Source organism: Oncorhynchus mykiss, chromosome 10 (assembly GCF_013265735.2).
Source record: "Oncorhynchus mykiss isolate Arlee chromosome 10, USDA_OmykA_1.1, whole genome shotgun sequence".
Lineage (NCBI taxonomy): Eukaryota > Metazoa > Chordata > Actinopteri > Salmoniformes > Salmonidae > Oncorhynchus > Oncorhynchus mykiss.
This window is the reverse complement of record NC_048574.1, coordinates 24,204,471-24,218,650: the sequence shown is the minus strand read 5'-3', so window position 1 is coordinate 24,218,650 and position 14,180 is coordinate 24,204,471. Positions and strand designations below refer to the sequence as shown.

The window sequence follows — 14,180 nt, the reverse complement described above, 5'->3', positions numbered from 1 at the left end:
ATGCATTATTGGCATTATTGGCGGTAGATAGCCTAGTGGTTAGAGCGTTGGGCCAATAACCGAAAGGTTGCTAGATCTGTAAAAATTGGTTGTTCTGCCCCTGAACAAGGCAGTTAACCCACTGTTCCTAGGCCGTAATTGTAAATAAGAATTTGTTCTTAACTGACTTGCCCAGTTAAATAAAGGTTTAAAAAATTATTCAAAAAATGCGTCATTTCAAATATTATTTGCTTATCCTGTCAGTGATATTAAAAGGCTTGGTAAACACAGAATGTTTGAAGACAACGTTTAAGCTGTCACTGCCCACGCACGTCCGTCTCTCTGATGTGTCCCTCCCTGCCTGCCTGTCTTCCACATCTCATCATTAGTCTGTTGGAAAGTGTCTCTGGGCCCTCCTGCCGTGATGTTCTGATGGAACACAGACAACAAACAAAGCAGGGAGGGAGGTAGGTAGGATGGGGGACTGTCTGCAAATTTCCCCCCACCTACACAGATGTTAACACAGTGGTACCTGTCTGGCTAGATGGGGACAGACCGGCAAACAGTTGTGGCGGCGGGCGCAAGTCACTGCTCACGACTTTCAGCACAACTCTCTCTCTCTCTCTCTCTCTCTCTCTCTCTCTCTCTCTCTCTCTCTCGCTCTCTCTCTCGCTCTCTCTCTCGCTCTCTCTTTTTATTTTTTATTTTTATTTTTTTCTCTCTCTCTCTATCCCCCTCTCTCTATCCCCCTCCCTCTATCGCCCTCCCTCTATTTCCCTCTTTCTCTCTCTCCCCCCTCATTTCATTACCCTGTTTGGTGGTTGTCTCTCTCATCGCTGAAAAAAGCTGCCCCAATCACTCGCTCTTTGCACTCCTTTAACACTTCCCACTGTTTTTTGGTACACTCTCAGGCAATCTGAGCAGCATGCCAAGTGTTTGAGCCTCTCTCCTGACTGAAAGCCTCAGCCCCAGGTTCTTATTAATGCAGCACCACCACTCCGACTGAGAGAATGTCACTTTTGATGTCCCCCTACAGTTATTGGTGGGGGGTGAGCCGACTAATGAAGTAAAAGTAAAATGCAACTGGGGGGGTTGCCTTGAGCTGAAAGTCTGTGTGTCGAACGTCCCTCCCTCCCTTGGACATCACGTTGTGCCACTGTGTTTGTTTGTTTGTTTGTTTGTTGATGTCATGGGCGTTGGACATTGCATTTTCATCACTAATCATGTCCATCATGTTTTTTTAAAGGATCGAGTTTGGGATTTCTAGTTTTTTTCTGTTTGAACTTGTGATGGGGCTTTTTACTGATATAATGCCAACAGTATATCCGTAGGAGAGATTCATTGACACATTTGGATGCCGCAGCCCAAGCTCCAGTGGATTATGCACTAGCCAAGCATTTTTTGAGAATGGTGAATTTAAGTTATGCTGTACGCTGTATGCTGTATTTATTACAGTGCCAGTCAAAAGTTTGGACTCACCTACTCATTCAAAGGTTTTTCTTTATTTTTACTATTTTCTATGTTGTAGAATAATAGTGAAGACATTAAAACTATGAAATAACACATGTAGCAAGCAAAAAAATGTTAAACAAATCCAAATATATTTTATATTTGAGATTCTTCAAAGTAGCCTCCCTTTGCCTTGACAGCTTTGCACACCCTTGGCATTCTTTCAACAAGCTTCACCTGAAATGCTTTTCCAACAGTCTTGGAGTTCCCACATGTGCTGAGCACTTGTTGGCTAATTTTCCTTCACTCTGCGGTCCAACTCATCCCAAACCATCTCAATTGGGTTGAGGTCGGGTGATTGTGGAGGCCAGGTCATCTGATGCAGCACTCCATCACTCTCCTTCTTGGTCAAATAGCCCTTACACAGCCTGGAGGTGTGTTGGGTCATTGTCCTGTTGAAAAACAAATGATAGTGTCCATTACTTGAACTCTGTGAAGCATTTATTTGGGCTGCAATTTCTGAGGCTTGTATTTCTAATGAACTGCAGCAGTGTTAACTCTGGGTCTTCTTTTCCAGTGGTGGTCCTCATGAGAGCCAGTTTCATCATAGTGCTTGATGGTTTTTGCGACTGACCTTAATGTCTTAAAGTAATGATGGACTGTCGTTTCGCTTTGCTTATTTGAGCTGTTCTTGCCCAAATATGGACTTGGTATTTTACCAAATAGGGCTATCTTCTGTATACCACCCCTACCTTGTCACAACACAACTGATTGTTTCAAACTCATTAAAAGGAAAGAAAGCCCACAAATTAACTTTTAACAAGGCACACCTGTTAATTTAAATGCATTCCAGGTGACTATCTCATGAAGCTGGTTGAGAGAATGCCAAGAGTGTGCAAAGCTGTCATCAAGTCAAAGGGTGGCTACTTTAAAGAATCTCAAATATAAAATATATTTAGATTTGTTCAGCACTTTTTTGGTTACTACATGATTCCATATGTGTTATTTAATCGTTTTGATGTCTTCACTATTATTCTACAATGTTGAAAATTGTAAAAAATAAAAAATAAAAATAAAAACTTGAATGAGTAGGTGTGTCCAAACTTTTGACTGGTATTGTACATGGCAATTACTTGTCCAATAGGGGCAATGCGATTGCCTCTTAACATACTGTAGCCTCGCAATGAGGAAGGGCTAAACCGTGAGTTACGGCTTCTTAACTACTTTGAATGAATACCTAAACTTAATAAATGTTTTATATAACTTAGTTTATGACAGGCTTAGAGGCACACATATACACTATCACCGGTATCAATAATGTCCTCATCACAATTGCCTTATTTCACTGCAAATCCAGGTCCAAATACTATTTTAAATAATTTCTAATACTTTATCTGTGCTTGATTAAGCTGGCCTGACTTCATGCCAATACAACAGTCTCAAAGCTCAACCCTGACAATCTGGCACTCTAGGCGGCCAAGCACAAACGCTCAAAGTATTTGAAAGATTTCAAGTGGTATTTTAACCCAGGTCTGTTTCGTTGTGTATTTTGTTTTCATGGTTTACTCATTAGTTTCTGTCTGTCATGTATTTGTTTTCTTCATCCAGATGCCCCCACCACTACCCCTATACCCACTACAGCTACCACCACAATTCCCACCACCACCATCTCTCTCCCTGAAGCCACTGCAGGTACAGTATAACCTCCCACCACCTCCCTGTGTTTGTGTGTGCGCGTGCTGGTTGTGCGTGCATTGTTTGTGTGCATATGCGTTACCCACCACACCACAAACACCACCACTTACAACATCCACACTGTGAGTGTGTGCGTATGTAAGCATGTTTATTCTACAGGTACCATTACCACCACCCTCCACCCACCACCCATGGTAATGTATGACCTGACAACCCCCTAGTGTGTGAGGAAAATATAAATATTTGCTGTCTGCCAGTCCTGATAAGATTGAGACATATTGTTATGTTTTTATTGTTGATCTCTGGAAGTGTGCAACCAAATCCTGGACTGGTAGATACCATGCAATCTCTACCAAGTCTGATTAAAAAATAGAGCATGTCTTGGTCTGGTACATAATCATGTCAGAAGTCTAACCCCGAAAATGGACATGATTTAGGAAATATGACAAATGCAGACATAATGGTGTTATCAGAATCGCAGGCCTTAGGCACAGACAGACGCTCCTGGCTCAGCACGTCCCAACATTCCAAACAGGTGTCAGTCATGCATAGACCAAGGCAAAAACAGGCCTAATCAGTCAGGATTCTTTTTCCAAACAATTTACATAAAATTGAGACTGAGATCGAAAAAATAATAGTGGACATACAGTTGAAGTCGGAAGTTTACATACACCTTAGCTAAATACATTTAAACAGTTTTTCACAATTCCTGACATTTAATCCTAGTAAAAAATTCCCTGTCTTGGGTCAGTTTGGATCACTTTATTTTAAGAATGTGAAATGTCAGAATAATAGTAGAGAGAATGATTTCTTTCATCACATTCCCAGTGGGTCAGAAGTTTACATACACTCAATTAGTATTTGGTAGCATTTCCTTTAAATTGTTTAACTTGGGTCAAACGTTTCAGGTAGCCTTCCACAAGCTTCCCACAATAAGTTGTGTGAATTTTGGCCCATTCCTCCTGACAGAGCTGGTGTAACTGAGTCAGGTTTGTAGGCCTCCTTGCTCGCACGCTCTTTTTCAGTTCTGCCCACACATTTTCTATAGGATAGGTCAGGGCTTTGTGATTGAGGTCAGGGCTTTGTGATGGCCACTCCAATACCTGGACTTTGTTGTCTTTAAGCCATTTTTCCACAACTTTGGAAGTTTGCTTGGGGTCATTGTCCATTTGGAAGACCCATTTGCGACCAAGCTTTAACTTCCTGACTGATGTCTTGAGATGTTGCTTCAATATATCCACATAATTTTCCTACCTCATGTTGCCATCTATTTTGTGAAGTTCACTAGTCCCTCCTGCAGCAAAGCACCCCCACAACATGATGCTGCCACCCCGTGCTTCACGGTTGGGATGGTGCTCTTCGGCTTTTAAGTCTCCCCCTTTTTCCTCCAAACATAACGATGGTCATTATGGCCAAACAGTTATATTTTTGTTTCATCAGACCAGAGGACATTTCTCCAAAAAGTATGACATTTGTCCCCGTGTGCAGTTGCAAACCGTAGTCTGTCTTTTTTATGGCGGATTTGGAGCAGTGGCTTCTTCCTTGCTGAGCGGCCTTTCAGGTTATGTCGATATAGGACTCGTTTTATTGTCGATATAGATAATTTTGTACCTGTTTCCTCCAGCATCTTCACAAGGTCCTTTGCTGTTGTTCTGGGATTGATTTGCACTTTTCGCACCAAAGTACATTCATCTCTAGGAGACAGAATGTGTCTCCTTCCTGAGTGGTATGATGGCTGCGTGGTCCCATGGTGTTTGTACAGATGAACGTGGTACCTTCAGACGTTTGGAAATTGCTCCCAAGGATGAACCAGACTTGTGGAGGTCTACAAATATGTTTCTGAGGTCTTGGCTGATTTCTTTTGATTTTCCCATGATGTCAAGTAAAGAGGCACTGAGTTTGAAGGTAGGCCTTGAAATGCATCCACAGGTATACCTCTAATTGACTCAAATTATGTCAATTAGCCTATCAGAAGCTTCTAAAGCCATGACGTCATTTTCTGGAATTTTCCAATCTGTTTAAAGGCACAGTCAACTTAGTGTATGTAAACTTCTGACCCACTGTGATACATAAGTGAAATAATCTGTCTGTAAACAATTGTTGGAAAAATTACTTCTGTCATGCACATAGTAGATAACCGACTTGCCAAAACTATAGTTTGTTAACAAGAAATTTGTGGAGTGGTTGAAAAATAAGTTTTAATGACTCCAACCTAAGTGTACAGTATGTAAACTTCCGACTTCAACTGTATATAGCATCCACATTTACAACAAAGTGCCAGGATCAGGGTAATTAACACTAGAAAAGCCTGGCTTCTTGGGACCCCCCTTCAAGCCAAAACAAGTATTTTTGACTCCAATATTCTAACAGTCTAATCATTTATTTTATTTTTAATTTCACCTTTATTTAACCAGGTAGGCTAGTTGAGAACAAGTTCTCATTTGCAACTGCGACCTGGCCAAGGTAAAGCAAAGCAGTTCGACACATACAACAACACAGAGTTACACATGGAATAAACAAACATACAATCAATAATACAGTACGAAAATCTATATACAGCATGTGCAAAAGAGGTAGGATAAGAGAGGTAAGACAATAAATAGGCCATGGTGGTAAATTAATTACAATATAGCAATTAAACACTGGAATGGTAGGATGTGCAGAGGATGAATGTGCAAGTTGAGATACTGGGGGGCAAAGGAGCAAGATAAATAAATACAGTATGGGGATGAGGTAGATTGGATGGGCTATTTACAGATGTGCTATGTACAGGTGCCGTGATCTGTGATCTGCTCTGACAGCTGGTGCTTAAAGCTAGTGAGAGAGGTGAGAGTCTCCAGCTTCAGAGATGAATAAATAATAAACACATTTCATATACAGTATGCTATCGTAAAACAAATATTATGGTTGTGTTTATGAAGGTCTTGAGTAACATTAGAATACAAAAACAATTCAAAAACACAATAGCCTATATTAACATTAACAAATTAAAATGCTATCTGTTTCCATGTGCTCAAGTGTGGAGCGCATGGAACAGTGGTTATTCTTGGAAAAATGGCTATTATGGCTATTATACAGAAAGGAGGTACATGGATATATTTAGCTCTGATCTCTCCCCTGCCTTTCTTGTATCATGTTGTACCTGATGCAATGAACAGGCAATAGATTTTATTTTTCTGTTGCAATTCCTGCTACCTTAGCTCACCAGTTACTGCAGATTCAATGTTTCTCCTTACTACTGCTTAGGCTTACTTTTAAGCCCCCCAAACAAAACAGACCTTAATTGTTTTTTGTCTTGGAGAAACACTGACAAGATACCAATGAGTCCTCTAGATCTGGGACCACATGTACTGACTGTCTCAGAGTAAGAGTGCTGATCTATGATTAGTTTTGCCTTTGAGGTAAAAATGAATAAGACTACATGGACAGGGAGGGAGACCTGATCCTAGATCAGCACTTCTACTCTGAGACGCTTTTTGACAACGAGCCCTAGTATTTGCAGGCTGCCAGTTGATCTATAATTGATGTTGAAACATTCTGTTAAGTGAGTAATGGACATGGATGTGACCTGTCACTATCGCCAACTGTATTTCCTTTCTCAGTCCAATCGCTAATATGTGCATGACAAGACGATGATGTCACAAATCATTAGTCAACTCTATTATGGCATCTCGGTTGCCATACTATTGTGGACTAACTATAACCATTTGATTGTATTAGATTTTCAACTTAGTGCCACATAAAGCCATTTGCAACGGTTAGTAAATGCACGATTGTCTCTCTTTGTTCATAATGACACTCATTGTCAGAAACAGTTGCTGAAGGCCATTTTTGGCATTACAATTTCAAATCTCCTGATTGTGCAAAAACAAAACAACAATTTACAACTGGTGTTTGAGCAGAGCAGCCATGAACTAGAAATACAATCAAAGTCTCTGACAGACCTTTCTCCGCACGGTTGGAACAAACCTAGACCTGGAAAAAACAGGCATTGTGCTCGATTATGCCATCTGATTGGATTAAGTGAAAGACCAAAGGCCTAATGACGATGCTGATTAGTTACACCTTCTACTCACACCAAACAAGTGGGTGTGTCTAAGTAGGCTGTTACCTGCTTTGTCAGACTCATGTAATCTAGTATCGCAATAAAATAATATGAGGTATTTTATTGTTCAAACGGTGGATACTTTGAAGAATCTAAAATCTGAAATATATTTTGCTTTGTTTAACACTGTTTTGGTTACTAGATGATTCCATGTGTTATTTCATAGTTTTGATGTCTTCACTATTATTCTACAATGTAGAAAATAGTAAAAATAAAGAAAAACCCTTGAATGAGTAGGCGTATCCAAACTTTTGACTGATACTGTATGTCACTAGTAGTAAACGTATATAATGGGGAATTGATAAAAAGAGTAGTTCAAGACATATCGAAAGGGAGGATGAATGCAATTGAAAGAACCTGAATTTATCTAATATTCTACTGTTTTTATTTGTCTGCTTTATGTAAACTGAACAAAAATATAAACACAACATGTAAAGTGTTGGTCCCATGTTTCATGAGCTGAAATAAAATATCCCTGAAATGTTCCATACGCAAAAAGCTTGTTTTTCTCAAATGTTATGCACAAATTTGTTTACACCCCAATTAGTGAGCATTTCTCCTCTGTCAAAATAATCCATCCACCCAACAGGTGTGGCATATCAAGAAGCTGATTAAACAGCATGATCATTACACAGATGCACCTTGTGCTGAGGACAATAAAAGGCCACTTTGAAATGTGCAGTTTTGTCACTCAATACATTGCCACAGATGTCTTAAGATGTCCCAAGTGGGTGGGCCCAAGCCCAACAATGGCTGTGTTCTTCTGCCCATTCATGTGAAATCCATAGATTAGGGCCTAATTCATTTATTTAAATTGACTGATTTCCTTACACGAACTGTAACTGGAAATTGTTGAAATTGTTGCAAGCTGCGATTTTTGTTCAGTGTAAGTTTCTAACTGAGATTTTCATTTCTGTCACATATGGAACCACAGTCATCAGGTGCGCTGTTTAGGATAGAGTTTTCCCGCGAATGACATTTTGGCAATTGTTTGAAAATGAGGAGTTACATATTCTGATTAATTACCATAATCTAAATGTGATTTCTGTCATTCTGAGCACAGTGGATGGACGCCCTAATGGATTATGCACCCAAAAGATGTTTATTAAATTGCCAGTGAATTCAAATCTTCCTGGTCCCGTTGTCCGGTGACACACCCCAATGAGTTGGAAGCAATGGGTCAGCCGCAGTGCAGCATTCCTGCACGATTATAGACGTTAATGCACTGAACACTTACTGAGAATAAAGTTTACTTATGCAGGAACGCAGTGACAAACTTAACTTGCACATGCTGTAGACATACTGCACTGTAAATAATGATGACACATTGTTCCTATGTTGTTGCACTTAATAAAGTGGACCTCAACATGGCCGACTCATCATAATTAGAAAGATAAACCCCATTTACTGGTATCTTTCCCAGGTCGTCTTTTTGCTTTTAACTTTTAACATTATTCCTGTGTATTTAGATGTGAAGGAACAGTCTCTTATGGACGTTATGCGCTCTGCCGGCTGATTATATTTCTCCACAAGCGCAGATGCGTATAGATCAGGTGCAGTAGCGGCAAGCAAATCTATCAAAGCCCCCGCGGGGTAGATGCCACTTAGAAATGTAATACATTTTTGATAAACTGGCTATAAGGAGACTGGAATGGGGGTATACTGCACTTTTATAGAAAATCTATTATAGCCTCAACTCAAGACTAAGGTGCTCAGCGGCTTCAGGAGGTGACATTTAGATATTACTAAATTGCCATTTACACAGCAAATAAATGGCTATATGGAAGGACCTTGCTCACTACCATCCGCACGAGGGACAGATGTCATTAATAAATAAATAAAAATGCCCTCTAAACACAGCTCCGAAATGTATGTTTATTGATATTTTGCCATTATTTTTATTTATTTTTGCTTTTAAAAAGCTTTTGCAAATGTGATTAAAGGCCAAAGCTCACTCTCGTTCTATCTGTACGTCTCCATTTTTACCCTTTCCCATCTACTTTATCCCTCCCTTTATCGCACATTCTTTTTGGTCCTATTCCCAAAGCATTCTTCCTACCAAATCTTTCTTTCAGCTTCCCTTATTCTTGCCCTCCCTCTTTGTATTGTTTCCCTCCATTTCTTCTGTTCCCTTATTCGTTCCCTCCATCTCCTTCTCTATCTTTATGTCAGTCAGAAAGGCAAAGCAAGAGCTTTTCCGCTTGACATGCAGCGTTTTGTGCTGGCCCTGTCCTAAGGGCAGGCCGTTGTCCTTTTGGTAGTCAGGGGCAACAGTAGTTATTGTCATCTCTAATGTCATCTCTAATGCGGACCCACTCCTGTTTGGAAAAATCCACAGATACCAAGACACTCAGTCATCTAGAAGACTCCCTACCTCTATCTTTCCTGCTCTTCATACAACTCTCTAGCATTCTCTCTGGCTCCCTCTCTCTCCTACTCTCCCCTCTCTTTCTCCATCCCTTGCTCTCCTTCCCTCCCTCCACTTACTTCTTCGCTCCCTTTCTCTCTCAGCTTAAATACAGTATATGACTAATGATGTACCAAAACGAGATGTCAGAGAATTACAGTCAGCTCAACCCAGCAACGTAAATAGACACTCGTAAAGCAGCGTTTGGGAGACAGAAAAAGCCATTAATAAAATGTACCCCCGCTAATAAAACGGAAATGAATTAGGAGACCGAGGTGCCACCGCCTGTTAATTGATGAAAAGCTATAAACAGAGACGGCAACCAATTCATTTCACCCCCCTCCAAACATAAAAACGACAACAACAAAAACGCTTTTGTCAATACTTAAATTGCATAACACCATCTGGTAAACTGATTTTGGGATTGAACAAATGAATTGCCCTTGCCTGCACAAGCACTTGCAAGATAAAGTTGTCAATTTCTCTTGATTCTTTCCAGCAGCATAATGCAGGGACAGAGAGGGATGGCTCGCCGGCAGAGGATGGGCTAATTCACTAAAGGTCAATTGCATTACAATGGGGGGAAACAACAACTGCAGTTGTGTGATACACCGCTCATTGAGCGCATCCCGCTGAATTTATTAGGCTTAGCAACATGCAAACACAGAAATGCACCCAATACGTCTTTTTTATGTAGAGGTATATTGTTATTTGAGGCAATGTTTGCGCTCCATGATGGCTCCAAGGAGATGAAACTCATAAAGCAGGCTGGGGAAGGTAATCAGCTAGCTAGGCCTGAATCACCTACGTCCTACAACAATGAAGCTTGGTGTGTGTGTGCGCATCAACAGAAGGATTGATTCTTACATTTTTGTTGTATTTACACCTTGATTTGAATGGACATTCTCTGATCATTGATGTCAATTAAGCAAGATCATTGATGTCAATTTAATTTAAATATAGAATGTTGGGAAGTTTATGATTAATATAATCTGTGGCCAAAGCAAATGTCATTCTGTAGTGATTGCTGTAACCACCCACTAACAGAATAAGAATGGACTATACAGTGCTGTCGGAAAGTATTCAGACCCCTTGACTTTTTCTACATTTTGTTACGTTACAGCCTTATTCTAAAATATATTTTTCTTCTCAGCAATCTACACACAATACCCCATAATGACAAAACGAAAACCAGTTTTTAAAATGTTTTGCACATGTATTAAAACTAAAAAACAGAAATATCTTATTTACATAAGTATTCAGACCCTTTGCTATGAGACTCAAAATTGAGCTCAGTGGCATCCTGTTTCCATTGATCATCCTTAAGATGTTTCTACAACTTGATTGGTCAATTCAATTGATTGGACATTATTTGGAAAGGCACATACCTGTCTAAATAAGGTCCCACAGTTGACAGTTCATGTCAAAGCAAAAACCAAGCCTCGAGGTCGAAGGAATTGTCCGAGCTCCGAGACAGGAAGGCACAGATCTGGGTAAAGGTACCAAAAAAAATGTCTGCAGCATTGAAGATCCTCAAGAACACAGTGGCCTCCATCATTCTTAAATGGAAGAAGTCTGGAACCTCCAACACTCTTCCTAGGGCTGGCCGCCCGGCCAAACTGAGCAATCGAGGAGAAGGGCCTTGGTCAGGGAGGTGAACAAGACCCCCGATGGTCACACTGACAGAGCACCATAGTTCCTCTGTGGAGATGGGAGCACCTTCCATAAGGACAACCATCTCTGTAGCACTCCACCTATCAGGCCTTTATGGTAGAGTGGCCAGACGGAAGCCACTCCTAAGTAAAAGTCTCATGACATTCCGCTTGGAGTTTGCGAAAAGGCACCTAAAGACTGACCATGAGAAACAATATTCTCTGGTCTGATGAAACCAAGATTGAACTCTTTGGCCTGAATGCCAAGCGTCACTTCTGGAGGAAATGTCCTTGAGTGGCCCAGCCAGTGCCTGGACTTGAACCTGATTGAACACTCTGAAAATAGCCGTGCAGTGACACTCCTCGTCCAACCTGACAGAGCTTGAGAGAATCTGCAGAGAAGGATGGGAGAAACTCCCCAAATTCAGGTGTGCCAAGATTGTAGCATCATACCCAAGAAGACTCAAGGCTGTAATCTCTGCAAAAGGTTATTCAACAATGTACTGAGTAAAGGGTCTGAATACTTATGTAAAAGTAATATTGCAGTTTTTTTTTAAAGTGTAAAAACCTGTTTTCGCTTTGTCATCATGGGTATTGTATGTAGCATCATGCTGCCACCACCAGCGCCAGCAACTGGGAGACTAGTCAGGATCGAGGCAAAGATGAACGGAGCAAAGTACAGGGAGATTCTTGATGAAAACCTGCTCCAGTGCGCTCAGGACCTCAAAATGTGGCAAAGGTTCACCTTCCAACAGGACAACGACACTAAGCACACAGCCAAGACAACTCATTAGTGGCTTTGGGACAAGTCTCTTAATGTCCTTGAGTGGCCCAGCCAAAGGCAGGACTTGAACCCAATCGAACATCTCTGGAGAGACCTGGAAATAGCTGTGCAGCAACGCTCCCAATCCAACCGGACAGAGCTTGAGAGGATCTGCAGAGAAGAATGGGAGAAATTCCCCAAATACAGGTGTACCAAGCTTGTAGCGTCATACCCAAGAATACTTGATGCTGTAATCGTTGCCAAAGGTAATTCAACAAAGTACTAATTAAAGGGTCTTAATACTTACGTAAATGTGTTATTTCATTTTTATTTTTTAATTAGCAAACATTTCTAAAAACCTGTTTTTGCTTTGTCATTATGGGGTATTGTGTGTGTTTAATAAAAAAAATTTTGAATAAGGCTGTAACGTAACAAAAATGTGGAAAATGTAATGTCTGAATACTTTCTGAAGGCACTGTATATAGAAAAGTGTGTGGACACCCCTTCAAATTTCAGCCACACCCGTTTCTGACAGGTATATAAAACTGAGCACACCGCCATGCAATCTCCTTTGGCAGTAGAATGGCCTTACTGAAAAGCTCAGTGACTTTCAACGTGGCACCGTCATAGGATGTCACCTTTCCAAAAAGTCTGTAAATCAAATGTCTGTCCTGCTAGAACAGCACCGTTCAACTGTAAGTGCTGTTATTGTGAAATGGAAACTTCTAGGAGCAACAACGGCTCAGCAATCTCACAGAACGGGACCTCTGAGTTCTGAAGCGCGTAGCTTCAGTTCCAAACTGCCTCTGGAAGCAATGTCAGCACAAGTACTGTTCATCTGGAGCTTCATGAAAAGGGTTTCCATGGCTGAGCAGCCACACACAAGCCTAAGATCATGACGTGCAATCCGTCGGAGAAATGTGTGTTTGTGAGATGCCAGAATAACGCTACTTGCCAAGATGCATAGTGAGAACTGTACAGTTTGGTGGAGGAGGAATAATGGTTTGGGGCTGTTGTTCATGGTTCGGGCTAGGCCTCTTAGTGCCAGTGAAGGGATATCTTAACGCTACAGCATATAATGACGTTCTAGACGATTCTGTGCTTCCATCTTTGTGGCAAGAGTATTGAGGTCCATACAGAAATGGTTTGTTGAGATCGGTGTGGAAGAACATGACTGGCATGCACAGAGCCCTGACCTCAACCCCATTGAACACCTTTGGGATGAATTGGAACGCCGACTAGGAGCCAGGCCTATTTGCCCAACAACAGTGCCCGACCTTACTAATGTTGTTGTGGCTGAATGGAAGCAAGTCCACGCAGCAATGTTCTAACATCTAGTGGAAAGCCTTCCCAGAAGATTGGAGGCTGTTATAGCAGAAAAGGGGGGACCAACTCTATATTAATGCTCATGTTTTTGGAATGAGATGTTCGAGAAGCAGGTGTCCACATAGTTTTGGTCATGTAGTGTTTATCCAGAGGGTCATATCTTAATTAATTACATCGAAATGTGAGTCAGAACTGATACAGAAGTGCACAGAGAAAGCTCTGAACATGAAAAAATATTAGCTTGAGACGGTCATCAGACGGTCATCATGAACAAATTGGAGGGGCTTTGCCTTCCAAATCTCAGTTCTTCCTTGCAGCTGACCATGTCTGTATCTTTCCTCAGATAATGTACTCCACTAAAGATTTTTATTTTTACCAGTTATGTAGTGTTAAAAAATAGTTTAAACGCTGATCACCATTCACAGTGAGTAAAGTAATGCTTTCAATAATTGTTTTCGCAAAAGGTGGGTAAACACTTTGCAAAAACATTTTACGCCTAATGTACTCTCTTAAATTTCAGACTTGATTTGCCCTAACGAAAAATGGAACAGCCCCTACAAAAATGTCAGATAATTATAATCCACATAATAATTCACGTTTCCTGTTGCTGCAGGATTATTTGCAATCTTAATGTGTGTTTACCCTCCACTACAGCACTGATTTTGACTCTTATCAAACCCATATCAAGCCTCCTTGACTAAAAAGCATGATATAACTGTGGGCATTTTACTTCTACAGTGCAGACACTGGTTCCAGTGGGGATTCTCTCATATGTACTGTCAACCAGAATAGGCTTTGCAGAGG

General features: G+C 40.9%; 1 protein-coding gene across 6 annotated transcripts in view; it reads left to right on the top strand.

The window, feature by feature from the left end:
* Positions 1–14,180, top strand: part of LOC110534869 (cell adhesion molecule 1) — a 502,917-nt gene that overhangs the window by 450,417 nt on the left and 38,320 nt on the right. For 4 of the 6 annotated variants that reach the window (XM_036989934.1, XM_036989931.1, XM_036989929.1 and 1 more), the window contains one exon: positions 3,037–3,120. The exons of the other annotated variants lie outside the window; for them this stretch is intronic. In XM_036989934.1, coding sequence (XP_036845829.1) covers positions 3,037–3,120 — 84 coding nt within the window. The remainder of the gene's footprint in view (positions 1–3,036; positions 3,121–14,180) is intronic. 6 annotated transcript variants of the gene reach the window in all.